Here is a 16,201-nt window from a genome sequence, read left to right as displayed (position 1 = left end):
TCTTCAAAGCAAAGGTATCTCATATCATCAAGGTCAAAAGCAAAAGTATCTCATATCATGCTCTTTCCCTGTCTTTTTCTTTGTCCTTGTTCTTACTTGCATGGCAAAGTAAAAGAAGCAATCAGCCGGCACTTGGAGTCAGTCTTCCGATCTGGAGCCAACTGCCTGGAATCTATTCCTGATTGCTTACCTAGCGTTGCTCTCGAGTAGTCATCTTCAACGGTTGTTACACTTCCAGAGAAGGGACCACTCCTGCAAAGATTGAACAAAGAAACAGATAACAGGAGGAAGCTCAGACCTTCGGGGGAAACCAAAAGAACCGTCCTGCTGCCCAGTTCAAGAAGTAGCACAAAGGAAAATCAACGATGGGCAGAAACCAGTTCAAGAGTAAGCCTGTGGAATCACAAAGATCAAAGCCTCAATGCAATCACCAAGGAGAAGAGGGAATTTACACTCCATAACCAGATTTGCGTCCCTAAACTCTTCTCTTTGTTAATTACATTCTGCCGTGTTTAGTATGTTTAAATGTTTTTTGTGTGTTTACTTATGTTTTGTGTGAATCTATGCTTAAAACATTGAGGACAATGTTTGATTTAAGTGTGGGGGGGTAACTAAAGTGTTTTGATGCAAATTCGTAGGATTTTATCACCCATAACTTCAAATGTTGTTCCTTGCTGTTTTAAGGTGTTTTTAAGTTGTTTTAGAGTGTTTTAGTGTGTTTTGTTTTATAATTCGAAAATCCCATAAAAATTTGAAAAATTGTTTTGAAAAACCCAAAAAGAGTTGTTTTAAGAGTCGTTTTTGTGTGTTTGTGTCTTAGGGTACCTTCCAACACAATGATAAGGATTTGGTTTATAATTGCATGACGGTTAGAAAGAGTTATAAACATAGAGAAAAGTTTGATTTACTCTTGGTATATGCTTGGTTATGGTTATAATGTATGACTTCACATGCAATCATAAAAGAAAAAAATTCGTTTTTGTAACATGCTTGAAGGAAGGAACTCAAACAAACGCTACAACCCTGAGAGACTTGAGCCTATAACGTTCTTTGGAGAGTATAATCTGTGATTTCTTGTTTTCTAAAGTCGTTGCATGATCTCATTATTCTTTGCTTGGTTACTACTTAGAAGGCGTTTCATCATATAGTTCCAAATGCTAGAACTCATGCCCATTTCATTCAAAGCATGTTATTGATTTGCATAACACATATTCAAGAAGAAGTTGTGTAGTGACCACCACCATAGCCAAATAGCCTTACTTCCCATACTTCGTATATGTTGTAAGTTTTAACCCCGTTGAGCCTCGTTTTGCCTTTATTCCTTGTTTACCCACATCACCCCTTACCTAGCTTAGAGTAGGACTTTCCTATACCCTTGTTCTTAAAGTTTAGTGAGCATGACTTAAATGAATTCCTTTTGAGTTACATTATGCAAGAAAATGAGTGTGGGGGAGTAAAAGTTTGTTCTTACGTTTATATGTATGTTTTGAGATTCAAAAGAAAAAGAAGAAAAAAAAAAAAAAAAAAAAAAAAAGAGTGAAAATAAGTAAGAATGAACTCACGAGCGTTGATGGTTGAAGAAAGGGTCCAAAAAGTTGAATATGGCCCTAAGTTTTGTGTGATTTTCCCTTGGGTGTTCAAAGTTGACTTCTGCGTTCTTAAGGGAATTCTAAGTGCCTAATTCAATACTTTGCTCACTATTGCTTTAAGAATGTTTGTTTATCCTTCACCTTTCATTGTTAGCCAATACCCTAGCCCCGTTACTACCCTTTGACTTCTATATTGAGTGTTATGTATTTCAATTGTGGAGTTTGAACTTGGTATGAGCTTATGGTGTCATTGGTTCTCGCGTCTAAGTAGTAGCATTCCATTCATGAGATCATATCTAAACATGCTTATTAACTCCAGAAAATGCTTTCCTTATTATAACATATGTGAGTGTTCGTCTACATGTTTACATCAATCTTCTCACATATACCTAGTGTAGGGTGTGTAGTCAGAAAATCTGTGTGAAAAACGAGAGTACATCTAGTAAGAAATTGAGGGAATTCTCTAAAGGCATGTTACTACATTTGAAATGTGTTTTAATTGCTTAATTGTGAACTAGTATGTGGTGACTATGATTAAGAATGTACTTAAGTGTAAAGATGGCTCAAATCTGTGAGAATAATGATTTTTAACTTGTCATGTGCATTGGAAGTCCCTGATACGATTGTTGGAAGGTGTAGGTTGTGTTTTGTTCTTTTTGTTTTGTTTTTCTGTTTTGCTCGAGGACTAGCAAAAGCTAAGTGTGGGGGTATTTGATAGGAGCATATTTATGCGACTTAAATGGCTTGTTCTCGTACATTTACGTTATGTTTCTTTAGTTATTTTAGTACTTTAAGCTATTTTCGTGTGTTTGTAGGTCCAAAGGGCTAAAGGAGCAAAAAGATGCATTTTGGAGACTTTTGGAGCACTTTTGGGCTAAGGACGGATAGCTTATGCTTGAAGCCAAAGTGTTGGACGAAATTGAAGACCTAATTGGAGCCAAAGTGTTGGAACCTTGTTCTCTTTAGTTTTAGGACATTTAAACCTTTCCTAATCCCAATCATGCCATGCATAACACACATCCATTCTAACACTTTGTCATTGCACATGCATTTCCTTCATTAGTTAACCCACATGCACTTATCACTTATCATCACCACATATCATATCACTTAATCACTTATCACTTATCATCACCACTTAACCACTTATCATATCATAACCACATATCATATCACTTATCACTTATCACTTAACATATCATCCACCTACTTCACCTACAACATCCACCTACTTCACCTACAACATCCACCTACTTCACCTACAAATGACATAGCCATATGTTCCCTCCACTACTCCTATAAATACCCTTGCATTCATTCATTCATAAACATCTCATTTCATACACAACACATTACAAACACATTCTCCCTTCCCTAGCTGTGAGCTTCCCATCTCTCCCCTTATAATCCAAACACCATTTTTCCAAACCATCTTCCATTTCCACCACTCCTCTTCCATTCCACACTTCCATCCCCCAAACCAATTATCCCTAGACCTTATGCTACAATAAAGAGGAAGAGAAGAGAGCCTAAACGTTCATACAATTCAAGTTTGAGTTGTTGGAATGTTTAGGCGTTTCTTTGATTTCAATGTTTAATTTCAATTCTCTTTGTTTTGTATGAGGAACTAAACCCCCCTTTAGCTAGGGGGTGATTCGAAATATATGTTTATGCTTGCATTTTGATTTGATTACTTCTAATTACGTTTCATAAGTTGTGAATTCAATTTGTTTAACTGTTTTATTGATAACCTATTTATGTATGTTTATTGAGAGTGCACACTTAATTTTCATGCATGAATTTGACGCTAGAATATAAGTGAATTTCACCTAATCGTTATGAACTTATATTCACAAGTAGTGGAGGTTGCTTATAAACAATCGCGTTAAACGAATTCTTGGCATAAGTTTCATGCAATCATAGTAACGAATGCCTCGTCAACACTTATAGTTTTCAAAGAACTTAATGATTCTTGCTTGTATCTCTATTATGCTATTCATGTAGGGAACTTGTGAGGAATGCTTTGGGTTGTCGTATGCAATCATCCAATTCATTAACTTAAGGAAAACTTGACGGTTAATTTAAGCGGACCTAATTAACTTGGAGTGTTGAGAATTCATGGTTTATTGAAATGCAATTGGAAATCATTTTATTATGCAAGTGTAACATGTGTGGAGAAGAACCTTCTAGCTAGCATTCATCCATTCATTTTCATCGCATTCATATTTACATTCTGTCTAGTTTATTAAACTTGTTTCGTTATTTCAATTTTCGTCAAATTAAAATCCCCCTTTACTTTATTGTCTAATTTAGTTAGAAAGTGTCTTAGTTTGTGTTTATAAGAGTTTTGAGTCATTTTGTTACACAAATTAGTCCAAATTTGTGTTTGTGCTCAAATCTGCCCAGAAAGTGGTTTTTAGGCAGATTTGAGTGTGTTTGTGTTGTTTTGAGTCTTTTGGTTTGTTTTAGTGTTTTAAAGTTTAGTTTTGCATTCTTTGAGTCTAGTATAGTGCTTTATATTGTTATTTTACGTTTGAATCAAGCCATAATCTTAAATTCGTCCAACATTGTGTTTAAGGTCAGAAACTGCCTAGTTAGTGTTTTTAGGCAGTTTTGAGTCTTTTGAACTTGTTTTGAGTCCTTTGAGTCTTTGTGAACGTTTTTAACTTTGTTTTTATGTTTTTGAGTCAAATCCAAGTGATTAACAATCCCTCCTAATCCCCGGTCCAGAACGATCCCTACTTACATCATTACTACAATTGTCGAAAAGAGGGTTTAATTTGTGTGCGTATAAAATTCTCGCATCAATTAACAGCACTACTTCAAGTTCAGCTAATTACCTATCAAGTATATGTCGGCGAGGAGTCCTTAATTCTCTCATTGAAAGAGGTTGTTTCATCAGCCTCTCGACGAAGTAAGGTGTCACCAGGTTACTTAGTGTTCGACACATTGAAAGCCGAACCTCATATGAATTTTGGAGTGAACTAGCAACCTTGTCTTCATGTTCTAGAACTCAAGGCCGAGACATGTTCCTTCCTCAATCGTTATCGCTCAAGCTTGGTCACGAGTTGACACACCAGCATTCACCAAAAAGATGCAGTTAGCTTTTAGTTACTTGATCTGCGCATCATGTAGGCTTCATAATTTTTAGCATTGATGCACATAATTCAAAAAACCCTTAATTGCTTTCTAAGAAATGATCTTGTGGTTAAGGGGTGATGACGGAGGATAATTTTTGTTTTGAACAAATTGATATATGGTGCAATTGACCAATGAATTTTGCATTGGGAAGAAAGCGTAAAAGTTAAAACATCTCAATGTCAGAATTTAGTCACAACCATTCACTCACTCACTCACATAGTCACATGTGTAGTAGACATGATATTCGTGTTCGTGTCATACCCGATATCTTAACTAGTCGTGTCGTGTAACACCCATTAAAATAAATAGGTAAAATGACCCGACTCGAAATCTACCCGATAATTTTAACAGGTAATATGACCCGATCAGTTACCCGTTAAGGAAAATATATTTTAAACTAATAAATAATCAAATGAAAAACATAATACTAAATAAGTATATACATACCATATTGTCACATCCAAAACATAAAAATGCAATTTTCTTTTAAGTATATATTTACATATCCAAAATAAGAGCATAAGAATAAAAAAAAACATTAGAACATTACAAAATATCAAATGTTCAAAAGATTTGCAAAATTAAGGACATTGGAACCTTGCACATTTTCTTCCAATCAAACCCTTCAATTTTCCTCAATCACCATGGGAAACAGTATTGGAACTTTGGCTTGATAAATTGTCTTCAAGAGTTATATTGATGATGTTTTTAGTGAGGCTTTCCACATTAGCACTCTCTTACTAAGCAATGAAGTGAGTAATTAAACATTTGATAAGTGTTTTTCATAAGCATTGTCAAGTTGATCGCATTTCATATGACAATACGTCCATTACAAGCTGAAGGTGGGGTTCTAAAGATGATACAAAACACAAACAAGTTCAACATCTTTCTGTCAAAACACTAAAATAAATGTATCCTATTTCATCACCAACATTAATTTCAAGCATGAGATCCCGAATACACTCGAACTAAATGGAGTGAAATCAGGAACAAGCTTTTCTTAGTAAAGATACTTTCCTAAGAAACGAGCCTCTGTTCAGCGAAGAACATTGATTGTTAAAGTGTAAAAAGGAACGATATTGAAGAGTACAATTATTAGATTCACTAAGGAACACATTCAATCTACAGACACCCAAACAAAACATTTAATCAGCTATTCATTAAATAGTAAATTATGAGCAAATATAATTAAGACCTCTACTGCCCTGTCAATTTGTCATTGCTGACAAGTTTATTTCTGCCCAACCAAGAAACTTATCCAGACAAATTATAGCAAGTTTATCATCTTAATCTCCAGTATACTTTGGCTTTCGCTTCTCAGCAAATGCTGATAGGGCCTCCAAGTGATCATTTGTGTTCAACGTCTTTTCATAGCAATGTTCTTCAAGAGCCAAAGCTGAGGTCTTATCTACGTCCGGTCAGTCCCTCCGTTTGGTAATAAGGTAATATCATATCATACTATTATCCAGTCTTTCATTGATGGTCTAAGAAGTAAGAACAATATAAGTACCTTGATATATGTGCTTGTATATCTGCGAGATTACTGTATACATTTATATAATTTCAAACTCATTATGTAGCACAACCAAAAATAAGTATGAATTCCTTGAAACTGCATTTCTCCTTTTCTATGGTCTTTCCAATTAGGCAATTACCTACCAATCAGAGACTGCCAAATGGCATATCACAATTGATGGCCGCCAAGTACTAAGGATCAGAGGTTCAAATTCCATCAGGCATATTCAGGTCAACATATTGATACAACCCTCAAAGATCAGCACATTAAACTATAGATAACACCAAATCATAGAGCCAAAGTATTACATATTTTTCATCCAAGTAAATAGCCAAATTAAGAGGCAAAATCGAACTTGGAGTGGAATCTAGAGAATGAAGATGTAGAGATGCAGAGATGTAGAGACGACCAGAAATGACAAGGATGATTTCGTCCACTACACGAGGGAGGAGAAAAGAGAAATTGAGAGAAGCTATCGGAAGAACTGAACATACAGCGCGACAAAAGGGCTAGGAAAAACAGACGGCGGGATCGGGAGAGAGCCAGAGAGGGTTACGGGAGTGGGGAGAGAGAAAGGGATTTTTGTTTTGATCAAATAGTAAAATTGGAAAATAATGGAATAGAGAAGGGGTTTTTTCGTCCAAAAAAGTTCTAATAATATAAGTGAAATAGAATCCAACGGTACAGATTTATTCTCATTTATCTTATGGCTGTTATTTAAGTAAAGTCTTTAATAGTTTTTTTAATTAATGTAAAAGTGTAAAAAATATAGAAAAAATATATAAACGCTTGTAATGATAAGCTTTACAACTTTCGTGAAGAGCTTAACTTTGAAATTCGCCACTATAATCATATAAATCATAGATCAAAATTTAACCATTGATTGTTGTTTACATTTACGCGTCATTTTTCTCATCAAATTTTGTTTTTTTTCGGATTTTTTTTTTTTTTGAAAACATGATCTATTAAAGGATGCAGGAAGATGAACAGTTTGAATCGTTGATATTATGTTCAAAGTTTTACGGTTAGTGAAAATATTGCTTGATGTTTATAAAGTTTCTACAAACTATATGACATAGACTCATATTTCAGTTAACCATAAATATCGAAATGTGATATCAAAGATTTGAACCGTTCATCTTCTTACATCCACCAGATGATCATGTTTTAAAAAAAAAAAAAAAATTTAAATGAAATTCAATAAGAAGAATAAAGCGTAAATGACAATCGACGGTTGAATATAAATTTAAGGTTTATGGATTTTAGTGTTGGATTTCAAAGCAGACCCCTTCATGAAAGTTGTAAAGCTTGTCACTATGAGTGATTGTGTATAACTTTTTTTTTAACATTTTTTACACTTCTACAATAATTATTATTAATTTTATTAATTTTGCCCTGAAATAAAAAACATTATTCATGAGGGTTTGGAGGATTTTAAAAATCTAAACAATAATGTAAGTGTAACCATTATCTACTCGTGGATGAATAATGATGAACCACGAGTGTTTATATTTTCTTTCACATTTTTCATGCTTGTATGTATGTCTTCTTAGTTCTTGCCTATACAAATATTATACTAGTTTATTTTAATTTTGGACAACAACACGTTAAGTAAAATTTATCCTAGTAATGATAAATGATAATAAGTGTGACAGCCTGTCCCGATTTTTGTACCGTTAACGTGAAATGACGATTTTGCCCCTCGACGTATTTTGCATTGTAGGGTGTTGATTGAATTCTTTTTGTTTGTGGGCTGCCATCTGGACCTTACCCACACACACACACACACACACACCCATGGACCTTTCCTCTCTCTCTTCTCTCTTGAATTTTCTTCCAGTTTCTTCCATTTCCTTTGCAAAGGTACGGACGAACTTCAAACTACCTTCTACTGTCACGGATTGATGTCAAGGAGTCTACCTTTGTGTTCTTTGTGAGCTCAAGAGCTCATCCATACCCTTAAATCAACGTGAGACTTTCGAAAACCCTAGAACCTGTGAACCCAGTTTTGGTGTACTGATAGGAGCATATTCATGTGACTTAAATGGCTTGTTCTCGTACATTTACGTTATGTTTCTTTAGTTATTTTAGTTCTTTATGCTTCTTTTGTGTGTTTTCAGGTTCTAAGGGCTTAGGGAGCAAGAAAGTGCATTTTGAGGCCATTTGGAGCATTTTTGGGCATGGATTGGATAGCTTATCCATGGAGCCAAAGTTTGGACGAATTTGAAGGCTTTATTTTCACTTTGGACATAAAACAAAGGGCCTAGCCCATTCTCTCTTATTCTCTCCCTTATAGCCATGCAAAGAACCATCCATTCCATCAAAAACAATCCATCAATTCACATGCAAAACCACCATTAACACACATGCACCCAAACAAAGCCAACCTAGCTAACCCTACATGCATTTTTTATTCACTCTTCATCATTGCATTCATCACCAAACACTTCCTTGTTGCCGTGCCTTTCCCTTCCACTTTCCAACCTTTTCAAATGCAATTTCATCAAACACATGCATTCTCTTCACTTTCACCCACATGCACATTTAATCATTCATTTCCCAACATCATTGCCGTGCACATTCCCTAACATTTCTAGCCATTTCATTTCATCATTACACCACCATTCACACCCCTTTAATCCACATGCAGCCACATATTCATTCACTTAATCATTAAGCCACACATTCACACACACACACCCAAAACACATCCATGCCGTGACCTACAAACACATGCATCCTGAAATCCTTTGCCGTGGCCTTCATTCCCATTTCCAACATCTTCACATGCATTTCCACTTTCACATGTCTTCACATTCAATTCCAAACAACAATCATTTCAAATGCCATGCATTCACATGCATTTTCAGCACCTACACACCTCACACACATGCAATTTCAGCACCAACAAGCATCATTGCCGTGTACCCCATATGCATTTCCAGCTTTCACATGCTTTCCTAACTATTTTCCATCATTAATTAGCCACTTGCATCTTAAACAAACAGCCATATACATCTCCATTCCTCCTATAAAAACCCTTGCATTCTCATTCATTTGGCATTCATTCACAATTCCACACACAACACATCAATCTCATTTCATACACTTCACACAACACAAACACAACCCTTGTGCCGCAAATCCCCTTCCATTTCTGTGCAGTTTTTCTCCTCCATTGCAGCCACTATCCAACCACTTCCCATCCCTCCAAAACACTTCACATAATCCCCAAAGCTCACTTAGACCTTGTGCTACAACAACGAGGAAGAAAAGAGTGCCTAAACGTTCATACAATTCAAGTTTGAGTTGTTGGAATTTTTAGGTGTTTCTTTGATTTCAAAGTTTAAATTTAATTCTCTTTGTTTTGTACGTATGAGAATGGAAGAGAAGAGTGCCTAAACGTTCATACAATTCAAGTTTGAGTTGTTGGAATGTTTAGGGGTTTCTTTGATTTCAAAGTTATGAGGAACTAAACCCCCTTTAGCTAGGGGGTGATTCGAAACTATGTTTATATTTGCAATATGAATTGATTACTTTTGGTTGGAATTTCATAAGTTGTGGATTCAATTCGTTTAACTGTTTGATTGATAACTTATTTATGTATGTTCATTGAGATTGCAAGCTTAATTTGCATGCATGAATATGACGCTAGAATATAAGTGAGTTTCACCTAATCGTTATGAACTTATATTCACAAGTAGTGGAGGTTGCTTATAAACAATCGCGTTAAACGAATTCTTGGCATAAGTTTCATGCGTATTCCATAGTAACGAATGCCTCGTCAACACTTATAATTTTCATTGAACTTAATGATCTTTGTTGAATGTCTCTATCATGCGTATTCCATAGTTAGGGACTTTGATTAAGAATAATTTGGTTGTAATGCGTATTCCATTCAATCCAACGAATTTAGGGAAATCTGAAAGTTAATCTAAGCGGACCTAATTAACTTGGAGCATTGAGTTTCACAACTTATCGAAAGACCAACTGAGAATCAATATTGTATGCAAGTGTAACATGTGTGGAGAAGAACCCCTTGGCTATTCCATCATCCATATTTTCATCACATTCATATTTACGTTTTGCCTTTAATTACAATTTGTCCATTTAATTTAATCTCGTCCAACCACAATCACCCCCCTTATTTTGTTAAGTCTTATTCATTTGATTTGTCTTATTTTATGTTTTTGAGTATTTGGAGTTTTTTTTTAAACTTGTTTTGATTCTTTTAGTTTGTCTTAGTGTTTTAAAAGTTAGTTTTTATGTTTTTAAGTCAATTTAGAAGGTTTTAGCAAGCCCTCCTAATCCCCGGTCTAGAACGATCCCTACTTACATCATTACTACAATCGTCGTAAGCTTCATTTTGGTACCAATTTCATGGAATTTGGTTAAGAAATCAAGAAGATATTAAGGTTTGAGGTTTTTCCAGTTTTCCGGCGAGAAGTCGAGTTACAGGCGGCGACGCTGACGGAGGCGAACGGCGAGGCTCACTGGAGAAGGAGGAGAATATTTTGTCAGAGTTAACGGAATATTCAAACACCCAAATTGAGCAATGTATGAGAAGTTATTATCTAAAGTTGGTTATGTGCGTTAAATTGATGGTTTTATAGTTGTTTTGCATATAGGTGAGGACTATCCGGAGGACGAGCGCAGCCATGCGAGGCTCGGGGCTTACGATCCTTCTACGTATTAGTAAGTGGGCTTTCGGTTTTCCGTATATACCTATATACTTGAGAATTTTTCCAGAAAATGCAATTAAATGTTATATGTTTTTAAAATGCCATGCATAGCGTTTATATTTATTTATGCATTAATAGTTGCATATATGTATGCTTTGGTGCCTCGGACGCTCAGGTAAGTCAGGTGAGTATCTTTGTTAGTGATAGATGTGGTGTTGATGAGATTGAGTTATAGCTTATATTCCTGCACCTCGGTGATTGTGCTCCGCCAGAGTAGGGCCTAGCCTTCACGTGATCGTTCGCCTCCTGCACTGTACGCTCACCTTGGATCCAAAGCAGGTGCCAGCCTGTTGTACAGACCACTTTAGGTGGTTCCGACTCGTAGGTGACTTGCAATATTTCGCACAGCCTTCACGTGATCTTAGCACTAGAGCGTATTTATTTATGCCCAACCTGTCGTACAGACCACTATAGGTGGGTCCGACTCGTGTGCAGGATAGTGGTTGAGGAGCTATAGTTTCAGCCGTACAGGTCACTTTAGGTGACTCCGGCTGACGTGTTGATATTATCAGCATATTATGATTTGTGTTATCTCACCTGCTTGATGCATATAATTTTGATCGGATATTTTGGCACAGCATATATCTGGCATGGCATATTTGAGTTTTATCGTTTTTAGCATGATTTGATATACGAGTACGTATAGTATTTTCTAGAAAGTATACGGGTTTTACAGAGAGGGGTTATTAATTGATATTAAAATGGTTTGAAAACACAATTTGTTTTTGCCCACTCACATTTTCTATTTTGCACCCCTCCAGGTTTTAGGTAGCGAGGACGTGGGTGACAAAAGAGGCATCAAGGCATTTCTAACAAAGCACCCTCCATGTAGGATTTTCTAGTTATCACTTGTGTAGTGTTTGTTTATTCTAGACTTCACCAAGGATACTTGAGCTCCTACTTTGCATTTTCCTACCGTGTTTGTCACTAGCACTCACTGATCTTTTATTGTAAATTATTTTGTTGACTTTATTTCCTCGTATTTTTCACTCTCTTGCTTCCACACTGTGCACTTGGCTACATCACCCTTGCGTGACGGCGAGCACGCTTCATTTTGGATCGGCGTGTGTGAGTTTGGTAACAGAGCCTAGGTTTGGCAGTCCTGCATTATTTGTGAGGATTCTAATTATTCTTGGTGTTTTCTGTCAGAACTATGTTGCCTCGTCGAGAACCATGTCTTAGTTTCCCCGTTATAGCTCAGTTGGGGGAAGCTATAGCTCATGCGATTCAGTCTACACTCAGCCCTCCTCAGAGGATTCCTCTGGCGACCATGTATAATCTAAAGCTGGATAAGTTTGAGGGTCATGAAGGTTATGAGGGAGACGAGCGGTGGTTGGAGCATATTGAAAAGACTTTTCTAGTGTTGCAAAGTCAGGGGAATCTTCCTTCTAAAAGGTGGGTAGAGACGACTTCATGGTTCTTATGTAAAGAATCGACGTCCTATTGGGTACAGGAGGTTCGTCATTTGACCCCATAGAAACTGCTGACTGGGAAGTGTTTAAACGGTTGTTTCAGAAACAGTTTGTACCCCTGAGTATATTGATCGCAAAAAGCAAGAATTCACTGATTTGAAGCAGGGGAAGTTGACGGCGAATGAGTACTACAGAAGATTCACTAATTTGTCCCGTTACATTCGGAAGTTGCTACTAATCCGGTTGAGATGCTTCGTCGTTTCAGATTGGGTACTAAGAAGAAGTGGTGTTCTATTGCGACCACTACTCCTTGCGATACTTATCAGGAGTTCTACGAGATTTTGTTGAGGATCGAGGATTCTGAGAATATGCCAAGTGAAAGTGAAGAAGAAGAGAAGGATGGCAATCAAAAGAAAGACGATAGAGGCAAAGGCCAAGCATTTCAGGGACCCAGGAAGACTCAGAGTTTTAAGAGAAGCGGGGCTAGCTCTAGTTCATGCAGTGGAGGCATGAGTTCTACGGGCCAATGTAGAGGTGGTAGGTTTACCGGAGGCCCACGTTTTCAAAGGCAGCGAGATGCTGGCGGTTCTGGTGGTTCAGGAGCTCCGTTTTGTCAGAGATGTAACGGTCGGCACTTTGGCGAGTGTAGACAGGGTAGTCGATGATGTTTTACTTGTGGACAGCTCAGACATCGGGCATCAAATTGTCCACAGGGTCAACAGAGACCCCAATTGCCTTCTTTGCCACCACTAGTTCCTAGTCACTAGGCTCCAGCGCCGAGCGGTTATGGTCAGACAGGTCGTGGGGGTACTTACCATTACCAGGGAGATGTTGCTCCTTATTCAGCAGCGCCGTACTCGTATCCTTAGGATCCGTATTATTCAAGCGGCTACTAGAGCGGATATCAGCAGTACCCTGGAGTGTATACCCCATATCCTCCTTATCCAGTCGGCGGATCGCAGTGGTATTCGAGAGCACAGCCTCAATAGAGGGAGGTTGCTTCTAGCAACGAAGGGTCGTCAAGACAGATTCGTCAGGGCTGTAGCACACCTAGACGTAGTGGTCAGTCGAGTAGAGGTTGAGGTGGTCAGCAACAGCCTCAGGGTCGTATTCATACCCTCACAGTGCAGGATGCCCAGAACAACCCAGATTTAATCATGGGTACATTAAGAGCAACCTAATCCCACACTTCTCGGGTTTGAGTTAGAGTTTTCCATGCCTAGAGGAGAAACGTGTCAGGTGGGCTGGATGTACCCTGGGTGCCCAGTGTTAGTCGAGGATGAGGTTATGCCAGCTAACCTCATTCTATTGGATATTGTTGAGTTCGATGTCATTTTTGGCACTGATTGGCTAATCTTTAATCGAGCCAATATTGATTGTTATAAGAAGAATGTGACGTTTCATCGCCCGGGGCAACCTTTGGTTACGTTTGTCGGCGAGCGTAGCGGCGTGAGACATGCCATTATTTCAGCAGTGAGAGCCAAAAAGTTGTCACAGAAGGGTTGTCAGGGATATCTGGCACATGTTGTACTAAATGATAACGTTTCTAGCTGTGTGGAGGACATTAGGGTGGTCAGGCATTTTCCTGACGTGTTTCTAGATGATTTACCGGGATTGCCGACGGATCGTGACGTAGAGTTCGCTATCGACTTATTGCGAGGTACAGACCCTATATCCTTGACTCCTTATCAGATGGCTCCTGCTGAGTTGAGAGAGCTGAAAATTCAGTTGCAGGAGTTATTAGATAAAGGTTTTATACAACCTAGTACTTTGCCTTGGGGAGCTCCTGTTTTGTTCGTGCGAAAGAAGGATGGTACCTTAAGGCTGTGTATTAACTACCGGTAGCTGAACCGGGTGACGTTTAAGAACCATTATTCGTTGCCACGTATCGACGATTTGTTTTATCAGCTACGAGGAGCTTACATGTTTTCGAAGATCGACTTAAGGTCTGGCTACTATCAGCTGAAGATTAAGAGTGATGATGTCCCTAAGACGGCGTTTCGAACCCATTATGGTCACTATGAGTTTTTAGTGATGCCGTTCGGGTTAACTAACGCACTTGCTGCTTTTATGGATTTGATGAACCGGGTGTTTAAGCAGTACTTGGACAGGTTTTTCATTGTTTTTATTGATGACATTTTGATTTAATCCAAATCCAAAGCAAATCATGTGAGACATCTTACTTTAGTGTTAAAGAAACTGAGGGAGCATCGGTTATACGCTAAATTCAGTAAATGTCAGTTTTGGTTAGATCAAGTTGCATTCTTGGGACATGTCATCTCAGCTCAGGGTATTTAGATGGATTCCCAGAAAATTGCAACGGTGGAAAATTGGGAGCAGCCATGAACCGTCTCTGAGGTACGGAGTTTCTTGGTCTGGTAGGCTATTATCGACGGTTTGTTCAAGATTTTTCCGTTATTGTGTTACCACTTACAAGTTAACTAGGAAGAACTTTAGATTCGAGTGGGACGATAGTTGCGAGCAGAGTTTTCAACAACTAATGTATTGTCTCACCCATGCATCGATGTTGGCACTTCCAGATGACAGTGGTAACTTTGACATCTACAGTGATGCGTCGTTGAATGGTTTGGGCTGCGTACTAATGCAACACGGCAAGGTTATCACTTATGCTTCGAGACAATTGAAGCCTCATGAGGTAAATTATCCGACTCACGATCTTGAGTTGGCGGCGATCGTGTTTGCACTGAAGATTTGGAGACACAACTTTATGGTGAGAGATGTAGGATCTTCACAGATCACAAGAGTCTTCAGTACCTGTTTACTCAGCAAGTTTTAAACCTTCGCCAGCGAAGGTGAATAGAGCTGCTAAGTGATTACGACAACACGATCGAGTATCACTTGGGACGTGCAAATGTGGTGGTTAATGCACTTAGCCAGAAATCTCAAGGCAGAATTGATGATGTTCACGCATGTCGTGTTCCTCTTTTTACTGATTTGAGGTCGACTAGAATGAAGTTAGAAGCGGAAGCTCGAGAGGAAGCCTTACTTGCTCACTTTCAAGTTAGGCCAATCTTGATTGACCGTATACCCGAGGCGCAGATAGATGACGACGAAACTCAAGAGCTAGTTCGGCTAAGAAATGAAAGGCAAAAGAAAGATCTTCGGATTTGAGAATCAGACGGCATGCTCATGCTTAAAGGTACAATGTTTGTACCAAACAACGCGGAGTTGAAGAGGGATATTTTGGATAAGGCACACGTATCGGCATATGCTATGTATCTGGGGAGCACGAAAATGTATCATACCATACGACCATTTCACTATTGGCCGGGTATGAAAAGCGAGATTGCCGAGTATGTTAGCAGATGTATTGTTTGCTAGTAGGTTAAAGCCGATAGGAAGAAGCCGTTTGGGCAGATGCAGCCACTTCCTGTTCCATAGTGAAATGGGAAAATATTACCATGGATTTCGTGTACAAGCTTCCCCGTACATGGAATGGTTATGATGGCATTTGGGTAGTAGTTGATCGACTCACCAAGCCTGCGCATTTTGTTCCAGTTCAAGAGAAGTTTTCCTTAAAACAGTTAGTTGAGCTCTTTTTGTCGAAGATTGTTAAATACCATGGTGTACCAGTCAGCATTATCTCTGATTGAGATCCAAGATTTACTTCTAAATTCTGGATAGCGTTTCAAGAAGCTCTTAGTTTGAGATTACTGTATAGCACAGCATATCATCCTCAAATCAACGAGCAATCGGAGCGGACCATTCAAACACTGTAGGATATGCTGATATCCTCTGTTTTGCAGTTTGGTGATGCATGGCATAGACGTCTGGATCTGA

At 38.2% G+C, this 16,201-nt stretch overlaps 1 protein-coding gene and 1 pseudogene across 1 annotated transcript; both read left to right on the top strand.

Annotated features, from left to right (window-relative positions):
* Positions 1-12,258: 12,258 nt before the first annotated feature.
* On the top strand, positions 12,259-13,167 carry LOC148690154 (uncharacterized; annotated as a pseudogene).
* Positions 13,168-13,648: 481 nt separating this feature from the next.
* Positions 13,649-14,245, top strand: LOC137732842 (uncharacterized). The gene has a single exon (XM_068472102.1). It carries the CDS (start codon positions 13,649-13,651, stop codon positions 14,243-14,245), a length of 597 nt encoding a protein of 198 aa, XP_068328203.1.
* Positions 14,246-16,201: the final 1,956 nt, after the last annotated feature.

Source organism: Pyrus communis, chromosome 16, assembly GCF_041283825.1.
Source record: "Pyrus communis isolate YQ-2024b chromosome 16, ASM4128382v1, whole genome shotgun sequence".
NCBI lineage: Eukaryota > Viridiplantae > Streptophyta > Magnoliopsida > Rosales > Rosaceae > Pyrus > Pyrus communis.
This window is presented reverse-complemented; position numbering and strand designations above follow the sequence as displayed.